The sequence below is a fragment of the Melanostigma gelatinosum genome, assembly GCF_949748355.1.
Source record: "Melanostigma gelatinosum genome assembly, chromosome: 1".
In the NCBI taxonomy this organism is placed as follows: domain Eukaryota; kingdom Metazoa; phylum Chordata; class Actinopteri; order Perciformes; family Zoarcidae; genus Melanostigma; species Melanostigma gelatinosum.
The window spans coordinates 3,113,913-3,130,368 of NC_136634.1; the positions used below are offsets into that span (position 1 = coordinate 3,113,913).

At 44.2% G+C, this 16,456-nt stretch overlaps 3 protein-coding genes across 4 annotated transcripts in view; 2 read left to right on the plus strand and 1 right to left on the minus strand.

Annotated features, from left to right (window-relative positions):
- Positions 1 to 57: 57 nt before the first annotated feature.
- On the plus strand, positions 58 to 6,342 carry cpa5 (carboxypeptidase A5). The gene is made up of 12 exons (XM_079269147.1): positions 58 to 105; positions 1,623 to 1,707; positions 2,757 to 2,838; positions 2,937 to 3,071; positions 3,204 to 3,308; positions 4,132 to 4,233; positions 4,414 to 4,515; positions 4,615 to 4,725; positions 4,918 to 5,008; positions 5,270 to 5,469; positions 5,679 to 5,763; positions 6,050 to 6,342. The coding sequence occupies exons 2-12, from the start codon at positions 1,643 to 1,645 to the stop codon at positions 6,235 to 6,237; spliced, it is 1,266 nt and encodes a 421-aa protein (XP_079125273.1). The 5' UTR covers positions 58 to 105; positions 1,623 to 1,642; the 3' UTR covers positions 6,238 to 6,342.
- Positions 6,343 to 6,825: 483 nt separating this feature from the next.
- On the minus strand, positions 6,826 to 12,773 carry cep41 (centrosomal protein 41). 2 transcript variants are annotated; one of them, XM_079280892.1, is made up of 11 exons: positions 12,740 to 12,773; positions 12,372 to 12,435; positions 12,226 to 12,273; positions 11,339 to 11,400; positions 10,955 to 11,024; positions 10,680 to 10,824; positions 8,747 to 8,913; positions 8,587 to 8,654; positions 8,367 to 8,481; positions 8,074 to 8,277; positions 6,826 to 7,840 (listed from the first exon to the last, which is right to left on the minus strand). In XM_079280892.1, exons 1-11 carry the CDS (start codon positions 12,770 to 12,772, stop codon positions 7,701 to 7,703), a joined length of 1,116 nt encoding a protein of 371 aa, XP_079137018.1. In that variant the 5' UTR covers position 12,773; the 3' UTR covers positions 6,826 to 7,700. The 2 variants fall into 2 exon arrangements, with proteins under 2 accessions (XP_079137018.1, XP_079137017.1); XM_079280891.1 differs by having other exon boundaries at positions 10,680 to 10,827.
- Positions 12,774 to 13,251: 478 nt separating this feature from the next.
- The window catches only part of poc1b (POC1 centriolar protein B), a 37,508-nt gene continuing 34,303 nt past the window's right edge, over positions 13,252 to 16,456 (plus strand). The window contains exons 1-4 of the mRNA XM_079267663.1: positions 13,252 to 13,338; positions 13,947 to 14,031; positions 14,396 to 14,567; positions 15,300 to 15,479. Coding sequence (XP_079123789.1) covers positions 13,315 to 13,338; positions 13,947 to 14,031; positions 14,396 to 14,567; positions 15,300 to 15,479 — 461 coding nt within the window. The 5' untranslated portion in view covers positions 13,252 to 13,314. The remainder of the gene's footprint in view (positions 13,339 to 13,946; positions 14,032 to 14,395; positions 14,568 to 15,299; positions 15,480 to 16,456) is intronic.

The window sequence follows — 16,456 nt, forward strand, 5'->3', positions numbered from 1 at the left end:
GTGGCCTTGGCCGGTTCCTTCACTGATGCCTACACCGGGCAGGTAGGAGCTCGCTGTCCCGCTCAAGGACACATGGACGTGGACGGACACGCCGTCGGCTTTACTGTAAGTCTCTGTGAATCACAAACTCTCCCGCAGGTGCTTTCCACACCTGACTCTTGTCTCGGCTTCTGTCTCTTTACTTTTCCTCTGCAGTGTCCTTATCAGCTGGGTTGCATAACACAGCCTGGCCGTGTACAGTGGAGGGACGTCGAATGAGTGCGTAACGTCAAGGCTCCTTTACGCCGCTGCCATGTCCACTGGCTTTAAATGAGTTCATGCTCAGGTGTGCGATGAATATTTTGTGATAAGGACAGAAGAAGGAATCGATGTGAGGAAAGCATTTGATTCTTCAGTCATTTTAAAATGTTATCTGAAGTCCGTTGCTCAATGATTAAACGGTCTCATGCTTTCTGAGGTGTGGCTCTTTTAGATGTCGAAGGCACATATTTTTTGGCTGGGTGTCGTATTTTGAAACAAAACCATGCGAACGCACCAGATGTGAATTTTTCCACTCAAGTTGTCTCATATCTGTCTTGTACTGCCAACATGTTGAGTTCACAGTAAAAAGCTGGTTTCAAACAAATACAAAGAGGAAGCTGGAACACCCGGTGGACGCCGGCGGCTTCCTGTTGAGCAGCGAGACTCCATCTTGAGCTGTCAATTTAGAACTCATTTCGTTGTGTTTTCTTTTCATATCTTCACTCTGTAGATATCCTCACAACATTTACAGGAAAAAAGTGACAAAGTGACAAAATCTAATGATGAAATAAAGACACAGAATGAAAGGTCAGATGGCATAAATATCTGTCTAAAAAAATGTATATGATAATAAAAATGGTTTCTTCTTCTTCTTTCTTCTTCTTCTTCTTCTTCTTCTTTCGTCTTCTTTAAAAAAAAAATAAAACAAAGAAAGCATCAATACAACTTTACCATATTGGGTAATAGGAAAGTAAAAGCTCTTAAAGTCTGACAACAAAAAATAGAGCCACATTTATTGAGGAGGGAAAATCTAATATGAATCTAATATTATCTAATATTACAGCAAGAGTGTGTTGTGATGTATAACTGGTAAAACATGTGTGAGGTAAAGCATTGGCAATTGTAAATCCTCTGGCTGCCAATAAAGAAACAAAGAATAAATACATGATTTATATATAAAATACATGAAATATTCTCTGGTTCCAGCTTCTTAAATGTGAGGCTTTGCCGCTTTTCTCTGTTTTGTATAATCATAAACTGAATACATTTATAGTTTTAGACAAAGCAAACCCTTTGGTCTGTCATCTTGTGCATTTTCTAACATATTATAAATGAAAGGATCAAACAGCTCATCACAAACATAATTAACTTAATGGACTCTACAGACAGACAGAACCAAAAAACAAAACCGGGCAGACTTTGTAAACTGAACACAAGTTTGCATGTCATAAACATGCACGTTGTGTTCTGCTATCTCCACGCTGGCGTGGGAAACGGAGCAGCCGTTGAAACACACCTCGGTCAACTTAAGCAAGGTTGTGGGTTTGAACACGTGACCCCGCTGCGCTCGGCCATAAAAGCCTGTGTTTGGGCCCCGCCAGGTTCACACCACTGGGTCAGGATGAGGGGGCTGCTCGCACTCGCCGCGCTGTTCGTGGCCGTTCTTGGCAAGGAGACGTTTGAGGGGTAAGTGGGTCTGCCAGAGACGCTGTGAGTGACCTGTACGTGTACAGAAATGTGAAAGAATAATGACTCAATATGTAGCACCTATAATATTTATTATTCTAAACTGAAGGCAACAGTCGATAGCTGCCAATGTAAACTTGCTTCAGATACCTAAAGTGATAACTCCAGTTTTATAATAAATGCAGCGGCTTTTGTTTTTCTGAGGAAGTTTCAGCAGAGCCGTGTCAGTCTTACGTCACCCCATGTGAGCCAACGTCTCTCTGCGTCTGGGCCAGGGGTGTCAAACTCATTTTCACTCTGGGGCCACATCAGCATCACGGTCGCCCTCAAAGGGCCGGTTGTAAATGTAACCACTCCTAACATATTTAGTTGAGTTTCCCGGGATATCTGTGACTTCCACAACACGTACTAAGCAGAAATAGAGGTTATTGTTTCCATGGTTAATGGCGGACAGTTGAACGGCTTTCAGGGCGATAAGCCCCGCCCCCTCTCCGACGCGTCCAGTGCGAATGAACACAAATAGCCCCCGGTGAGACCGGCGGCGCGAATGGCTCAACTCAAAGTTTTTTTTATACTCAAACATCTCCGCTCGATGTGAACTTTGAATTGGAACAGTACTTGGGCTGAGACTGATGACGTTTCACAAGTCCACGAGTTTACAAGTACAGAGAAGTACGCATGTTGAGAAAGACACGATCACTTGTTGTAAATCCTCTTTATGGGTTGTTGCATCTCCTGTCCACCTGTTGTGATCGTTTTAATGTCGGCACACAGACAACATGCTATCTCATCACTTCGACTTTCTATCTCATAATTTCGACCATGGGGATATTTTTATTTTCACATCTAACTTTTAATTTTTGTAAAAAAAAAAATAATAATAAAAATATTTTTTTTATTTTTTTTTATTTTTTTTGCTGGCGGATTCGCGGGCCACATAAAATGACGTGGCGGGCCGGATGCGGCCCGCGGGCCGTATGTTTGACACCCCTGGTCTGGGCGGTCTGAGTTGAGTCTAAGGATGTAAAACATTGTGCTTCTCCTTTCAGTCATCAGGTGCTTCGCATCACTGCACAGGATGAAGTCCAGCTGGCTCTTATCAAGGACCTGGAGGACATGGTCGAGTTCGAGGTCAGTTATCCTCCACTTACACGAATTCTAAAATAAAAACACAAATGAGTGCGGTTAAACCGTTGTTCCGAGGACTTGATATCTGTGTTTCCTTCCAGCTGGACTTCTGGAGGGGGGTGACCGATGTGGCGACTCCCGTGGATATCAGAGTTCCCTTCCACAGCCTGCAGTCCGTCAAAATCCACCTGGAGAGTCTGCAAATCGAGTACTCCATCATGATCCAAGACCTTCAGGTACGAGGCCCGCCAACAGAACGAAACCCACTGTGCTTAGAGTTTGAGTGCTTCGGGAGTCTGAAGCAGATTTCGGGCCAAAGCTATGAATACATGTTATACGTGCTGTCCTGAAATGTCCTCATCCTGCAGGCGATGCTGAATGAGGAGCGGGAGGAGATGGAGTCTGCTGCTCGTGTCGCTGAGCCCAGAAACACGGACAGCTTCGACTTCTCCAGGTACCACCCCATCAACGAGGTACGCACGCCCACTGAACGTACTAATACCACAGACACCTGTCATTCAACACATTTACACTCAATTCCTGGTTCTAACGATTCAAATGAAAACAAATCAGGATGGTGTTTGTAGCAGTCATACATCAGATCATGATACTTTGCTATCTAGTGTCTGATTTTAACAATTACATTCATTGTATGTTCATTGTTGATTGATTTTTGAGAAACTGGAAAACTCTTTTTCGGTCACATATCACGAGAGAGACCAACAACACGACGTGTGGTCATTAAGGGTCTCTCTGTGCTTTGTGTCTCTTTGTGGTTGTTTTCCCCTTTTCATCGTCGTCGTGAGTTTCTTTCTAATCTTTTGGCATTTCTTTTGCATCTCTTTGTAGATGTTATGGTCTCTTTGTAGTATTTTACGTCTCTTTGTCGTTGTTTTGTGGTCATTTATGTCTTTATGTCGTTGTTTTGTGTCTCTTTGTGGTCATCTGTTGTCTCTTTGCATCTGTTTTGCATCTTTTTGCAGTTGTTTTGGTCTCTTTGCAGTCTTTTTGTTGTTCTTTGTGGTCAGTAATCTCCTCCTGGTTGGTACATGTCTCTTTGAGTGACAGTTTGTCGGTGAAGCCGGGGGGGCCCCTGGGGGCCCCTGGGCCTGTGCCCTGTATGCCCGTTCATTCATCGGTCCACGCTCGTAACAAAGGCTCCTCAGTGCAGCACCGCAACTAGATTTCTATGTTGCATCCCAAAGTGTTTCAACAACAGATTTAAACTCAATCAGGAGCAACCAGCGCAATACAGAATGATGTCACAACCCGAAACCGTCTTTGTCTTCGGTTTAGATCTACAGTTTCCAGGACATGCTGGTGGCTGAGAATCCCAACCTGGTCAGCAAGATCGTGATCGGTCAGAGCTACCAGGGTCGTCCCCTGAATGTGCTCAAGGTAAACAGAGAAATCGATTTATTCAATCAACAAAAACAATGAACGACCACAAATAGAACAAGCCATTGTTCTCCATAGAGGGTCGTGGATCAGTTGAGCACTTGCTCCATCATGAGATGTTAAATAATAACACTTTTAGAAGTTGACTTGTAGTTTGACTGCTACTTTCCTCTGCTGTAGTTCAGCACCGGTGGAACCAACCGTCCCGCCATCTGGATCGACACTGGAATCCACTCCAGGGAGTGGGTCACTCAGGCCAGCGGCACGTGGTTCGCCAAAAAGGTGCTTTTGACAATTCTCCCATTGTTCACTGTCTCCGCAGCTTTTCGCCACTGACCGGCGTCACACTGACTGCCGTGTTCTTGACATTTGTGTGAGTAGATTGTGACTGATTATGGACGTGAGTCCGCCATCACCGCCATCCTCAACAAGATGGACATCTTCGTGGAGATTGTGACCAACCCCGATGGCTTCTACTACACTCACACCTCAGTGAGTGTCTCAGTGACAGATTGTTTTCACTGATTCAAGAATGATTTCCTGCCACTTTCACCTTTTCCATTGACAATATCCATTCATGCTCCGATAGGGTTTCTCGACCCTGTCGAGGTCCCAAAGTACACGTAAAACACACGCGGTGATTTAAAAGTGACAAATTGTGATGAGCTACTCTGATGATTCCAGAACCGTATGTGGCGTAAGACCAGGAAGCCCAACCCCGGCACGAGCTGTGTGGGAGTCGACCCCAACAGGAACTGGGATGCTGGTTTTGGAGGTAAAGTCTGAAATCGACGACGGCTTCCATGTCATCCTCAATACTTATTTTTGAAACTTCAACTGTTTCCTCTGAATATTAGCCTCTTCCTCTGGCTCTGTAATGATTATAAATACTTTGATGATCACAACATGTCATGTTTTTGCCCCTTTGTATTTGACGGAGACGCTTGTATCATGAGTATCGAAGGCACCGAGTGGTCAGAGGGTATTTAGAGACAGACGGAGGTTTTTCTGACTCTGTTGTTGTCTCTGTGTGTAGGAGCCGGTGCCAGCGGCAACCCCTGCTCAGAGACCTACCGAGGAAGCAGGGCTCACTCCGAGTCTGAGGTCAAGTCCATTGTGGACTTTGTGAAGTCCCACGGTAACTTAAAGGCCTTCGTCTCCATCCATTCCTACTCTCAGATGCTCCTGTACCCCTACGGCTACACCACGACTCCAGTCAAGCACCAGACCGAGCTGGTAGAAATCACACTCTTTGCCTTTTATGACTCTTTTTTTTTTACCCAGAACTTCGATTATGTTTTACGATCAAACTGGGAAAAGCGATTCCTCTGGGCTCATTAGTTTGTTGCACTTTTTACTGTTATGTCAGGAATGTAAGAATATGCAGCAATATGAGAAGCGATAACTAAAGGTTCCTCTGTGATTGTGGTGATCTCTTCCCACAGCACAATCTGGCTAAGAAGGCCATCACTGACCTGGCTTCTCTGTACGGTACCAGCTACAGATACGGCAGCATCATCAACACCATCTGTAAGTCGGAAGTATTTCAACTCCACAAACTGGTTCTAATGTTTCTTCACGCAACTGTTCTTACGATATCTTACCAAAAGTTAGCGCATTCGTTTTTCTAAGAAAGCCAAAGACTTCATTTTTTTTGCAATAATCCAAAATCCATTGGAAAATCCCAATGTCTCTTTGCACCAGTGCGATGCTAACCTCCTGGTTGGCCTACAAAAACAAAGTCCTCCCTGCAGCACTCTATTATGGCTGCCATCTCTATCCAGAAATACTCTAACAGTACCTGTTTCAATCGTAGACCAAGCCAGCGGCAACACCATCGACTGGACCTACAACCAGGGCATCAAGTACTCCTACACCTTCGAGCTGAGGGACACTGGCCGTTACGGCTTCATCCTGCCGGCCAATCAGATCATCCCGACTGCCCAGGAGACTTGGCTGGCTCTGATGGCGATCATGGACCACACCTCCAAGAACACCTACTAATCTGTGTGTGTGTGTGCAGTTGGAAGAGGATATTGTTGCAAACGTCATCTGTAAATACCTCCGCATACGTCATGACTCTTCAGACACTGAAAATCACAGACGAATAAATAAGCACACTTGAAAACTTCATGATTTCAAATCTTTTTAATTGGGTGCACGTTGTTTGTGCACATAAGACACGTCCTCTTTCACGCCTTCGTGTTATTTCCACATCCTTTAAACCTCTCTCTACTCAGAGCTGGTCAAAGAACATCAATAACTAAATACAGAGTATAAATCTCTCCCCATCTCATCCTCATCCTGGCACTTTCTGTGCCAATCTTATCTCATTCTTATAGATTTTCGTTTTTACATTTGTTTTTACCCAGATGTGATCAGAGGATGTTACATTCGTCATCCAGTAAACGACTGAATTACATCAGCCTCTCTCTCAACAGAAGATCTAATTATAAGCCATTGAATATCAATCATTGAGCTGCTTTTGCGACTTGCTGTCAACATTTCAGACTCATTAAGACGAGGAAACGACACAGCAAACAATTATACACTTTATTTGACATTAATTTACAAAGGTCATGTGATCCGATTGTTCATGTGAGTTAAGACTGACTGTCGTCCATACCTTAAATAAATGCACTGATAGACTGTGTGAGTGAATCCAGAGGAAACCGATCAACAAGTCACGAACATGCCAACGAATCCAAAGGCCACACGTCAGCAGTACTGTTCGTCAATGCGGCCGTCACTGAAGCGCTGCTGGTGCTTCGGTCACAGCCCGTTTCCTTCCTTCGGTGACGCTGCGATCACGACCCGTCCGTCGGTCTGAAGGCGTCGGCTCATCAGTTACTTTAATCCACACACACACACACACACACACACACACACACACACACACACACAACCAGTCACGTCACTGCATAAGAAGGCCGTCGGTTTAGGACTCACATGTGACAATGTGGAGGAAAATTACAAAAATACAGAAGAGCTTTTCTTAAATTTACAAAATGGATCAAGCTCTTTGACATATTAATTGCATCTCATGTAATACATAGTTTCCCAGCATGTCCTTCATTTCACCGATGCCATTTTGTTTTTGTTGGCTGTCACACTGATGGAGTTAAGCTGGACCTCTCTGGACAAAACAATGTTTAAGAACAGAAAAATGAGCAGATTTGAACAGAATGAAGTGATTATCTGTAATAGTGAGACATGAAAAATGCATTTGAGTGCAAAAAAACTCCATCGGTTGTCAGGTTCACAGACGAGGCTCTGTGCAAACATTCACATATCAGCATTTATTAAATATAAGAGAAAAAAACAAGCTTCAAGGGGAAAATACTTCAGTCTGACGTAACATCTCCAGAGGTGGAAGAGAACGCAGTATGACAATGAAACTAGATGTAGTTATGTTCGTTATGGACTTTGTGTTGGAGGTATGTTTGTTTGTGTAGGGGGGGGGGGGGTTATTTCCAGGGTCTGCTGCTCTGAACCCTGGCGCTGTCCGTCCCAGATGCAGAGGAACTCTGTCGACTCCGGGCGCTGGAGGCTTTAGACGTGGAGCTGCTGCTGCTGCTGCTGCTTGATGCGCGGCTGGACATGCAGCCTGCGGTGAACACACACACACACACACACACACTGAACGGGAAGTGGTAGACGTAGCTTTTGAGAGTTCTGGTGCTCATGAATTCTGATTCATGACTTCATGGAGCAAAGCAATCAGGAGGGAAGGGCCATTGTACCGGGTCAATGGATACTTGAGTGAGTGGTTTCAATAATTGTGCCACAAGCACCAGTTTTTGTGTCTTGGCAGCTGTAAAAAACAAACGGTGTTCTTACTGTTGGAGTTACTGGGGATCAGTATCTCCTCCAGCTGCTCCTGGATCTTGGTGAGCTCGTCTGGCGTGAACCGCCACCTCTTCTCTGCCGGTAGCGACACAGAGCTCCTCTTCGCCCTCAGCGAGGTGGGGGAGGACAGGCACGAGGTCGGGATGGAGCCCGTCGTCATCCCTTCTGGAAACCTCTGAGCGATTACCTTTAAACCTGGGAGACGACAACATCCATCTGTCCTCCAAATACGACACTTGAGATGAAATCTATGACTTTTAAAGGAAGCAACAACAATACTTTACCTCCAGACAGCAGGAACAGATTCTCAAACCCTCGTTGACACATGACGGTGGCTGCCTGGCTGGCCATCCTCTCATCCTCATCGTACATGATGATGATCTTCCCTGCTGTATTTTTCTACAGTGTGTGGGTTAAGTTCAGTTCACTGAGTTTCAAAGAGCCCCCACACTGATTTTGCGACATAAAAAGCCGGACAGGTCAATGTTTCGTGTTGCAGGATACGTATTCCAGCACGCCTTTGGTGTAGGGGTTCATTGTTCGAGACAGCGTGGCGATGGGGAAACTGTGTGCTGTTGGAGAGAGAGAGAAACAACAAGACAGATTGTTTTGCATGAGAAGTCTGATGATCTGGCTTCATGTTTTTGCTTTGTTAATCACCTACCGCTGATAATGTGGCAGCAGTCGTATTGGTCGCGGTCCCGCACGTCCAGCAGCAGGTAGGGGCAGTCGGGGTAGAGCCTGTCAGCGAGCTCGAGGCGCGACACCGACTCCTTCTCCATCTCTTGATGGTTGCTGTCCACGTTCAGCTCCCCCACGCCACCAATAACACTGCAACAGGCACAACGTTAGAGGCTGCAACACTTGTGTCACAAACACAGAAATGTGTTGATTAAAGCCACGAGGAGCTTTCATTCAGAGTTGATTTTGGCGGTTCCTTGTGGACACAACCAGTGGTGTTCCAGAGCACCAGAGTCCCGTTAGTTTTACTGCAGCAGGGTCTGACAGTCCGCCACGCTCAGTCCTGGTTCTGGTTCTCCCGTGCCTCCCTTCCCTCCAGCGGGCCCAGCAATATGTCTGTTTCTGGTGAACCATTGAACCATCACCATGTCTGATTTTACAGGGAATCGGATCTGACGACAAGCATTAATAATAACTATCAAGAAATAAACAATATTCTCTCTGATGGTCTACTTATGTAGGTCATAAAGAGGCATAAGTATGAGATTGAGACTGTTTCATCACCTTTTTAAAGTTTCATGTATACCATTCAATTAATTGATAAATTGATATCGACTTGTGTTTTTCATTCTTATTTCTTTGCATTCCTTGTTTGTACAGGTTTGGCTTTTAAAGACATTTATTGTGTTCTGGCACTCTGTATGTTAATAAGGAAGCAATAATGCACAGTTAGGTATCCAACATAAGAAAACAACGGACGAGATGAGGTCAGTCTTTGTTTATGACGCCAGAGTGACTCACTATATGCAGTGGCAACTTGGCAAAGAAACTGAAAGAAAGTCATTTATTTATTTAAATCATTTCATGTTCCTTATATTTCAGTTTTATGCAACTGTTGCTGGTGTGTTGAACCATTAATATAGCGTTAAATATAAGTATACTTAACGTAGCTTTACTTTTACTCTAAGGCAGGTCAGACAACCATATGCACGGATTTAGAGTGTTGATTGAACTCTTTAACGAGTCCACTCTGTTGGCTAGTAGACACATATTTTCCATGGCACCAATGGTGGACACACCCCTTCTCTACCCTCTGGTACCGTTCTACTGTCTGTAACAGTCGGTGATAAGTCAGTACAGGACAGTAACGGAGGGGTTGTTCTCCAAGTGTGGAAACCAGTGAACGTGAAACCGGAGCCTCGAGGAGGAAGACGTGAGCGTGGAGCGCAGCCAAACACTGTAGGAGAACACCAGAACACCACTTTCCCCTTGTGTAGGTTCACCCCAGCGCTGCCCTACTCTCTCTCCATCTGTCCTCCCCACAAGCTGCAGGTGACCTAACAGCTCTGCCATTACAGAGGCCACAGATAGAGTTACACCCTGGGGGGCTGAGAACATCTTGAGCGAGGTGATTATGTGATAAACAGGTGTGCTTGTGGTTCAGGGCTGTGATTGTTGGATGCTGGGTGTGACTTAGTATGACAGTGTGAATGTATGGAACACAGTTAAGACACAGAACAAGAAGTTAAAGGGCCAGTTCACAGAAAATGATAAAAACATCTTCTCACTTATCTCTTCGTAGCTCTTAGCCATGCAGATCGTTTTGGTTTTATTCGGCCCGATTCGGCCTCAACGCGAACAAAATGGATGTAAATGGAGTTCAGTTTGCGGTTCTCACAACATTTAACATTCTATTGAATGTAGTAGGAGCCCACTACTCCTGAAACTCTAGCACACAAAAGTTAACCAGAGAGAGTTGCAGCTGCACATCCTGAGAGGGCAGAACACGGCACCAACGCCAGGCGCAGCGGCACAATTCGCATAAAGGTTGACCACCAAACTCGGAGCGATATGGTGTGCCATGTACAGTGTGAGGTACTCAGTAAGGCTTTAAAGGGTGCAGCGCTGTTCAGTACCTCAGCAGTGTGGACCTGGAGGAGTAGCAGATGTCCCCGGTGTCTCCTGCATCCTGCCGATGTGAATGAGGCGACGCCTGCGGGGAGCCGTTGGCGTGTTCAGACAGGCACTCCAGGTCGACATCAGACACCACGGACAGACTGTCTGCTAAGCAACGGGGAGTAGGAAATACGTAATAATAACGTTAGTGACCCAAGTTAAATGTGTTTTATCATGTGAATGACCCATTTGGTATCAAGCAGGACATGAATAAAGTTCTTATTCTGCTAGTTACCTTCTGGGCCGCGCAATTCACCATCAATCTCACTTTCATTCAGGTCTGATACGGAGGCTACCTGAAGTACCTGGTGTGAAAAGGCAAGTTCAGAAACCTAAGATGCATGTACTTTGGAAGAAAAAATGCAAAGAAATTGGAAGTAAGAGTGCCAAGAGCATGATACCCTGGAGTCTGTAAATTAATTCAGAGCAGTCTGTCCATAAGTATTCACACAAGTAGTACATTAATTATTAATCACTGCGTTTCTCACTGCATTCTTTCCATCACCTCCTAAATACAGGCCACAGAAATAACTGCTGGCTGGAGTTATCCACCGAGTACGACACAGAAATCTCACAGGAGGAAACAGGACCGCAAGGAAATAAATGCATTAATGCTCACCAATTGTGCAAACGTTGTCACCTTTAACCGCTTGAAGATTTCATCTTTTCGATACCGGTAATCTGAAAGAAAGTGGGAAATGTGGTTACATTTGAGTAGGGTTATAGGAGGAAGGGGACCACAAAGCCCCGATGACAGTCGTGACATATCTCATTGAGAATGGCCGCTGTAGCTGAAGATACCAGCTTTGCACCCTGGAAAAATCGTTGTGTTCGACAATTACATAATCTAGTAAAACAACCGTGATGATTACTCCATCTATCCCATGTAGCCGTGCTACGGACAACTCACCCGGGTCTTGCAGGTCCTCCTTCTCCTCATCCCCCTCTAAAGCTTCACTAAAGCTCGGCTCCGCCCTGTTTGTTCCCATGCTACCTTCCAGCCAAACCTCCCTACTACTGCACCCAAATCACGCTGCTCAGACAAATTTATCTGCGCTGTTATTATCCACGGTGTGACCTCACTGGCTCACATACCACTGCTGGCACCTGACAAGCATGTCCTCCACACAGTCACACAGAGGAACACTTGTGGACAGCAGTGCAAATCCTCCATTCATGATGGAATTAGTTTCACTTATCCCTGAAAGATCAGAGGACGGGTCGACACAAAACGACCACCGTCAACAAAGAAGCTCTTTAACTGGCAAATATCAGCGGGTTAGGGCTTCTCCAGTTTACCTCTTGAAGCACACGGGCAGACAGAGAAGAGGAAACCACACATCTTTGGGGAAACGAAGGGCCAAGCTGGATTTCCCAATATAACACATACAAACATCTGAGATGTATGAGTGCACCAAACAAAGTAACTACATGTAGTTGGGTAGATAAATAAAACATGATATTAACACTTGCCAATGATGATTCCTCTTCAAATGAGTTACTCACTTTTGTTAACCTCCTCCAGTTTTTCCAGATATTTTGAAAGGCTGCATCCTATTATACAAAAATGACAGTAAAAAAAATCATTATAAATCATTTATTAGCTTATCACACAGTAGTAAATTAGTTACAACTGTAAATGTACAGGTTACCTGTGTCCAGCCGGCTTTTGACATGTTGAAACTTTACGTTTTTCGGTGTCTTTTTTGTCATGTACTGGAAGGAAAAGACAACCATGGGTTCATGTTAGCTGTATGACCAAAACCAAAGACGCTAGTTACGTTAGCATGTAGCGGTAAGCTCCCAGAAAGAGCTAATTTAGCCCACGACGTGAGTTGTGCAGGTCCACTTGCGTTGATATGGTAACTCAACACTGACCGCAGCTAACCAGCTAACGTTAGCTTGCTATGATAGTTACATTTGTTGGCCCGCGCTTTACTGACAGTACATGCTAATATGTCGATAGTGCAATACTACCAGATAGCGGGTAAATAAAATAAGTAATGCTAAAAAACATTACCTGTACACTACCGATGCCCCGATTGAGCGACATCTTTTCACACCGAAATACCCAAACATCAACTTCCAACAGGTTAATAACAATCTCGCTGCTGATTGGTCGGTGCTGTTCCCACCGACCAATCAGAGGGGCTGATACTCTGGAGCATCATATGATATGAGATGGCTAGTTGCTTAGCAGCGATAGACGCTCCAGCTTTCACGACATGCCGCGTTCAAAGTCACATAGGAATAACCAAAACGAATTAGGATGATATATATTTTTAAGTTCACAAAACAGAGTTAAATTAAATAGATGTACAGCCAAACTCAGAGTTTCACAATTAAGTTAGGTTACTGTGCTTACAGCCTGAATGGTATTTTTTTAATTTGTGAATGGATTTTCTTTTATATAGGATTGTCGTGTCTTGACCTATTCAGTAGTTTTAGGGAATGCAGCATCACTCTCTTCGGTTGCTGCAAGATCGAGCAGAACATCGGCGTTATCTGAGTTTGACAGGTCAGGTCTGAGGCGGTTGCTAAAGGCGCCCTGTTTGACAGCCATGGAAGTTTCCCTCTGACAACATTAGCTCTCAAATGCCCGCTATGGCGTCTGTTATGGTAAGTGGATTTGCCAATACTTTCTGAAATGTTTAAGAAGCAAAAGTGCGTTTTACTCTGACAACGTTACACTTGTGCTAATAAGTAGCTTAGTCGGCGACTTTCCAAAGCTACTAAGAGGATTTGCTGAGTGGGGCTGTGAAACACACCTCTGGTCTTCTTCGCTATTACATCGTTACAAACATAGTAAACTCGCTTTTTGTAACAGTTTGTTTTAGTGCTTGAAGTTGTTATGTCTCTTTAATGCTTTTGCCTAAACGCAAACCAAGCAGTGACGTCATCCCATAGAGAGTTTCCTGCACAGCCCTCCACCACTAAGCAACACTAGCAGCACGTGTTTACAGCTCTTTCCCGAACATAATGCAAGTGATTTTGAGACAGAGTGAAGTGAAATGAACATGGTGCATGAGTTTACATTAAACACACACACACACACACACACACACACACACACACACACACACACACCCCTAGTCTTAACAGTGCCCTTCACCACACCTTTTTCCCCAAACTTCTCGTGAAATAAATGTCTCTTCGCAAACCATTCCTTATCTGAAACTGCAGAGGGAAGGCAGAGTTTCCCCTCACTGACTGCATTGTCGTTGCAGGAGGACCCGGCCCTGGAGAGACACTTCAAGGGCCACAAAGATGCTGTCACCTGTGCAGACTTCAATCCAAACTGCAAACAACTGGGTAATGTTTTTGCTACAGATGCTGTTTGGCAGTCGATAGCTGCCTGTCATCATATGTCACCCTTTTGGCTCCCAAAGATCAACGTATTTGTTTACCACACCTGTGAACATCACAGTAATCAGGACCGTTGTATTAAAACAATCACTGTCACATCTTCAGTGACATGTAAGTGACTCTTAAATGTTGTGTCAGGTCAGGTCACTTTTTGTTCGTTTTTGACAGTTCTTCTGTCGTATGAGACATTAAAAAGGTTAACAGTATAAACTTAGCCCACTTTGTTCCCTGTAATAGCCTCTTTAAATACCAGTAATACAGTTTTTTTGTGTAAGTCTTCATCATGTATCTTTCTCTTGTGTCCCTCTAGCCTCGGGGTCAGTGGATAAGAGCCTGATGATCTGGAATCTGGCTCCGAAGGCGAGGGCTTTCCGCTACGTTGGCCACCAAGACGTCATCACTGGGGCGCAGTTCTCCCCCTCCGGTACCCTGGTGGCCACTTCCTCCAAGGACAGAACGGTCCGACTGTGGACCCCTTCCATGTAGGCTCAAGTCTCTTCTTTCTGCTTTAGATCAGGGCCTCTCTGACTAAGATCAGTGGGCCGTAATAACACAAACCCTACAAGCTGAGGCTGCACGGGATGTTTTACAGGAAGAAGCTGGATATTCAATCAGTTGTATTTAAGATAAGATAAGAAAAACAGAACTGTATTAATCATAAAGCAAAGTCTTTGATCAAAGATTACAACTGAAGAATAAGAAAAAACAATATAATACAAATAAAAACATATGAACAATAGTGTTACATCTTTTACACTTTATAATTATTATTCTAACGCCAGTGCAAAATAGAACAATTACAGTGAGCTAAAAAAAAGTAAATAACATAAGATTATAAACAAAGAGTAACAATATACGGTTTAAAAGACGTAATACTGACACCATTGCCAAATAGAAAACTTATACTGATGTGCATGATTTGAGTAATATTGGCGATATTGAAAATAAAGCGTTACATTGCACATAATATGTTGAAAATAATATTCCACGATGTTAAAAAAGAAGCTCTAATATATATATATATATATATATATATATATATATATATATATATATATAGATAGATAGATAGATAGATAGATAGATAGATAGATAGATAGATAGATAGATAGATAGATAGATAGATAGATAGATAGGGGGAGGAGTTGTATAGTTTGATAGCCACTGGTAGAAGAGACGTCCCGTGGCGTTCTATGTGTTATTCTGTGTCACAGGAAAGGAGAGTCCACGGTGTTCAAAGCCCACACGGCCGCCGTGCGCAGCGTCGCCTTCTCCCACGACGGCCAGAGACTAGTGACGGCGTCCGACGACAAGTCCGTCAAAGTGTGGAGCGTTCACCGGCAGTGCTTCGTCTACTCCCTCAACCAGCACACCAACTGGGTGCGCTGTGCCAGGTACCCAGCAGCACCAGTAACCTCCAGTGCAACGGAGGATATCTTTATCCTTCAGCTGCTTTCTGAAATGACCTTTTGGTCCCATGAGCCAAGGATTGGTCCGAGGATAAACAACAGGAATACGCTTTACAAACCAATAGTTATACACTCTTTTCTAAGTATTTGGCACTCTACTAGACCAGGAGGGTGGATCACATCACTCCAGTTCTGAGGTCTTTGCACTGGCTTCCTGTCCAACAAAGAATTGACTTTAAAATCCTGCTGTTGGTTTACAAAGCACTGAATGGTTTAGGGCCAAAATACATCTCTGATCTGCTGCTACCTTATGAACCATCCCGACCCCTCAGGTCGTCTGGGACCGGTCTACTTTCTGTTCCCAGAGTCAGAACTAAACATGGAGAAGCAGCGTTCAGTTTTTCTGCTCCACATATCTGGAACAAAGTCCCAGAAAGCTGCAGGTCTGCTGAGACCCTCAGCTCATTTAAATCAAGATTGAAGACTTTTCTGTTTGCTGCTGCCTTTAATTGAACCACATTCAATTCATATATTCATCAATTTCCTGCATTTCACTACTGCATTTTATTTCTTACACTGTTCTTAATTGCTGTTAAATCTCCTTTTCTTTTGCCTTATGTTTTGATGCTTTTAAAAGGACTGCACAATATATCGCCATTTCCTCCGGGACAGAGTTCGTGCAAGGCGTACACTATAAAACGCAGATCGGCAGAGATCTTTTCCAGACGTGGTTTGTGTGCGAGTAATTGCAGAATTGCGGCAGTGTATGGTTGATTGCGTGCAGCGTAATGTCTCAGGGAGACGTCGATTATTGTTTCAATGTATGTTTTAAATCTCCTTTACTTTTGCCTTTATGCTTTTAATGGTTTCATGTGAAGCACTTTGAATTACCTTGTTGTTGAAATGTGCTACACAAATAAACTTGCCTTGCCTTACTTGCCTTTGAATCCGCCCACTCCACT

Bases quoted from the DNA above. Each gene is read 5' to 3' on its own strand.
- cep41 (XM_079280891.1), bottom strand. From the start codon at position 12,772: ATGTCGCTCAATCGGGGCATCGGTAGTGTACAG. The intron at 8,914-10,679 runs GTACTGAACAGC...TGCCTGTTGCAG, and splicing joins TCCAGGTCCACACTGCTGAG to TGTTATTGGTGGCGTGGGGG. The intron at 8,655-8,746 runs GTAGGTGATTAA...TCTCTCCAACAG, and splicing joins CTGCTGCCACATTATCAGCG to CACACAGTTTCCCCATCGCC.
- cpa5 (XM_079269147.1), top strand. From the start codon at position 1,643: ATGAGGGGGCTGCTCGCACTCGCCGCGCTGTTCGTGGCCGTTCTTGGC. The intron at 1,708-2,756 runs GTAAGTGGGTCT...TTCTCCTTTCAG, and splicing joins GGCAAGGAGACGTTTGAGGG to TCATCAGGTGCTTCGCATCA. The intron at 5,764-6,049 runs GTAAGTCGGAAG...TTTCAATCGTAG, and splicing joins CAGCATCATCAACACCATCT to ACCAAGCCAGCGGCAACACC.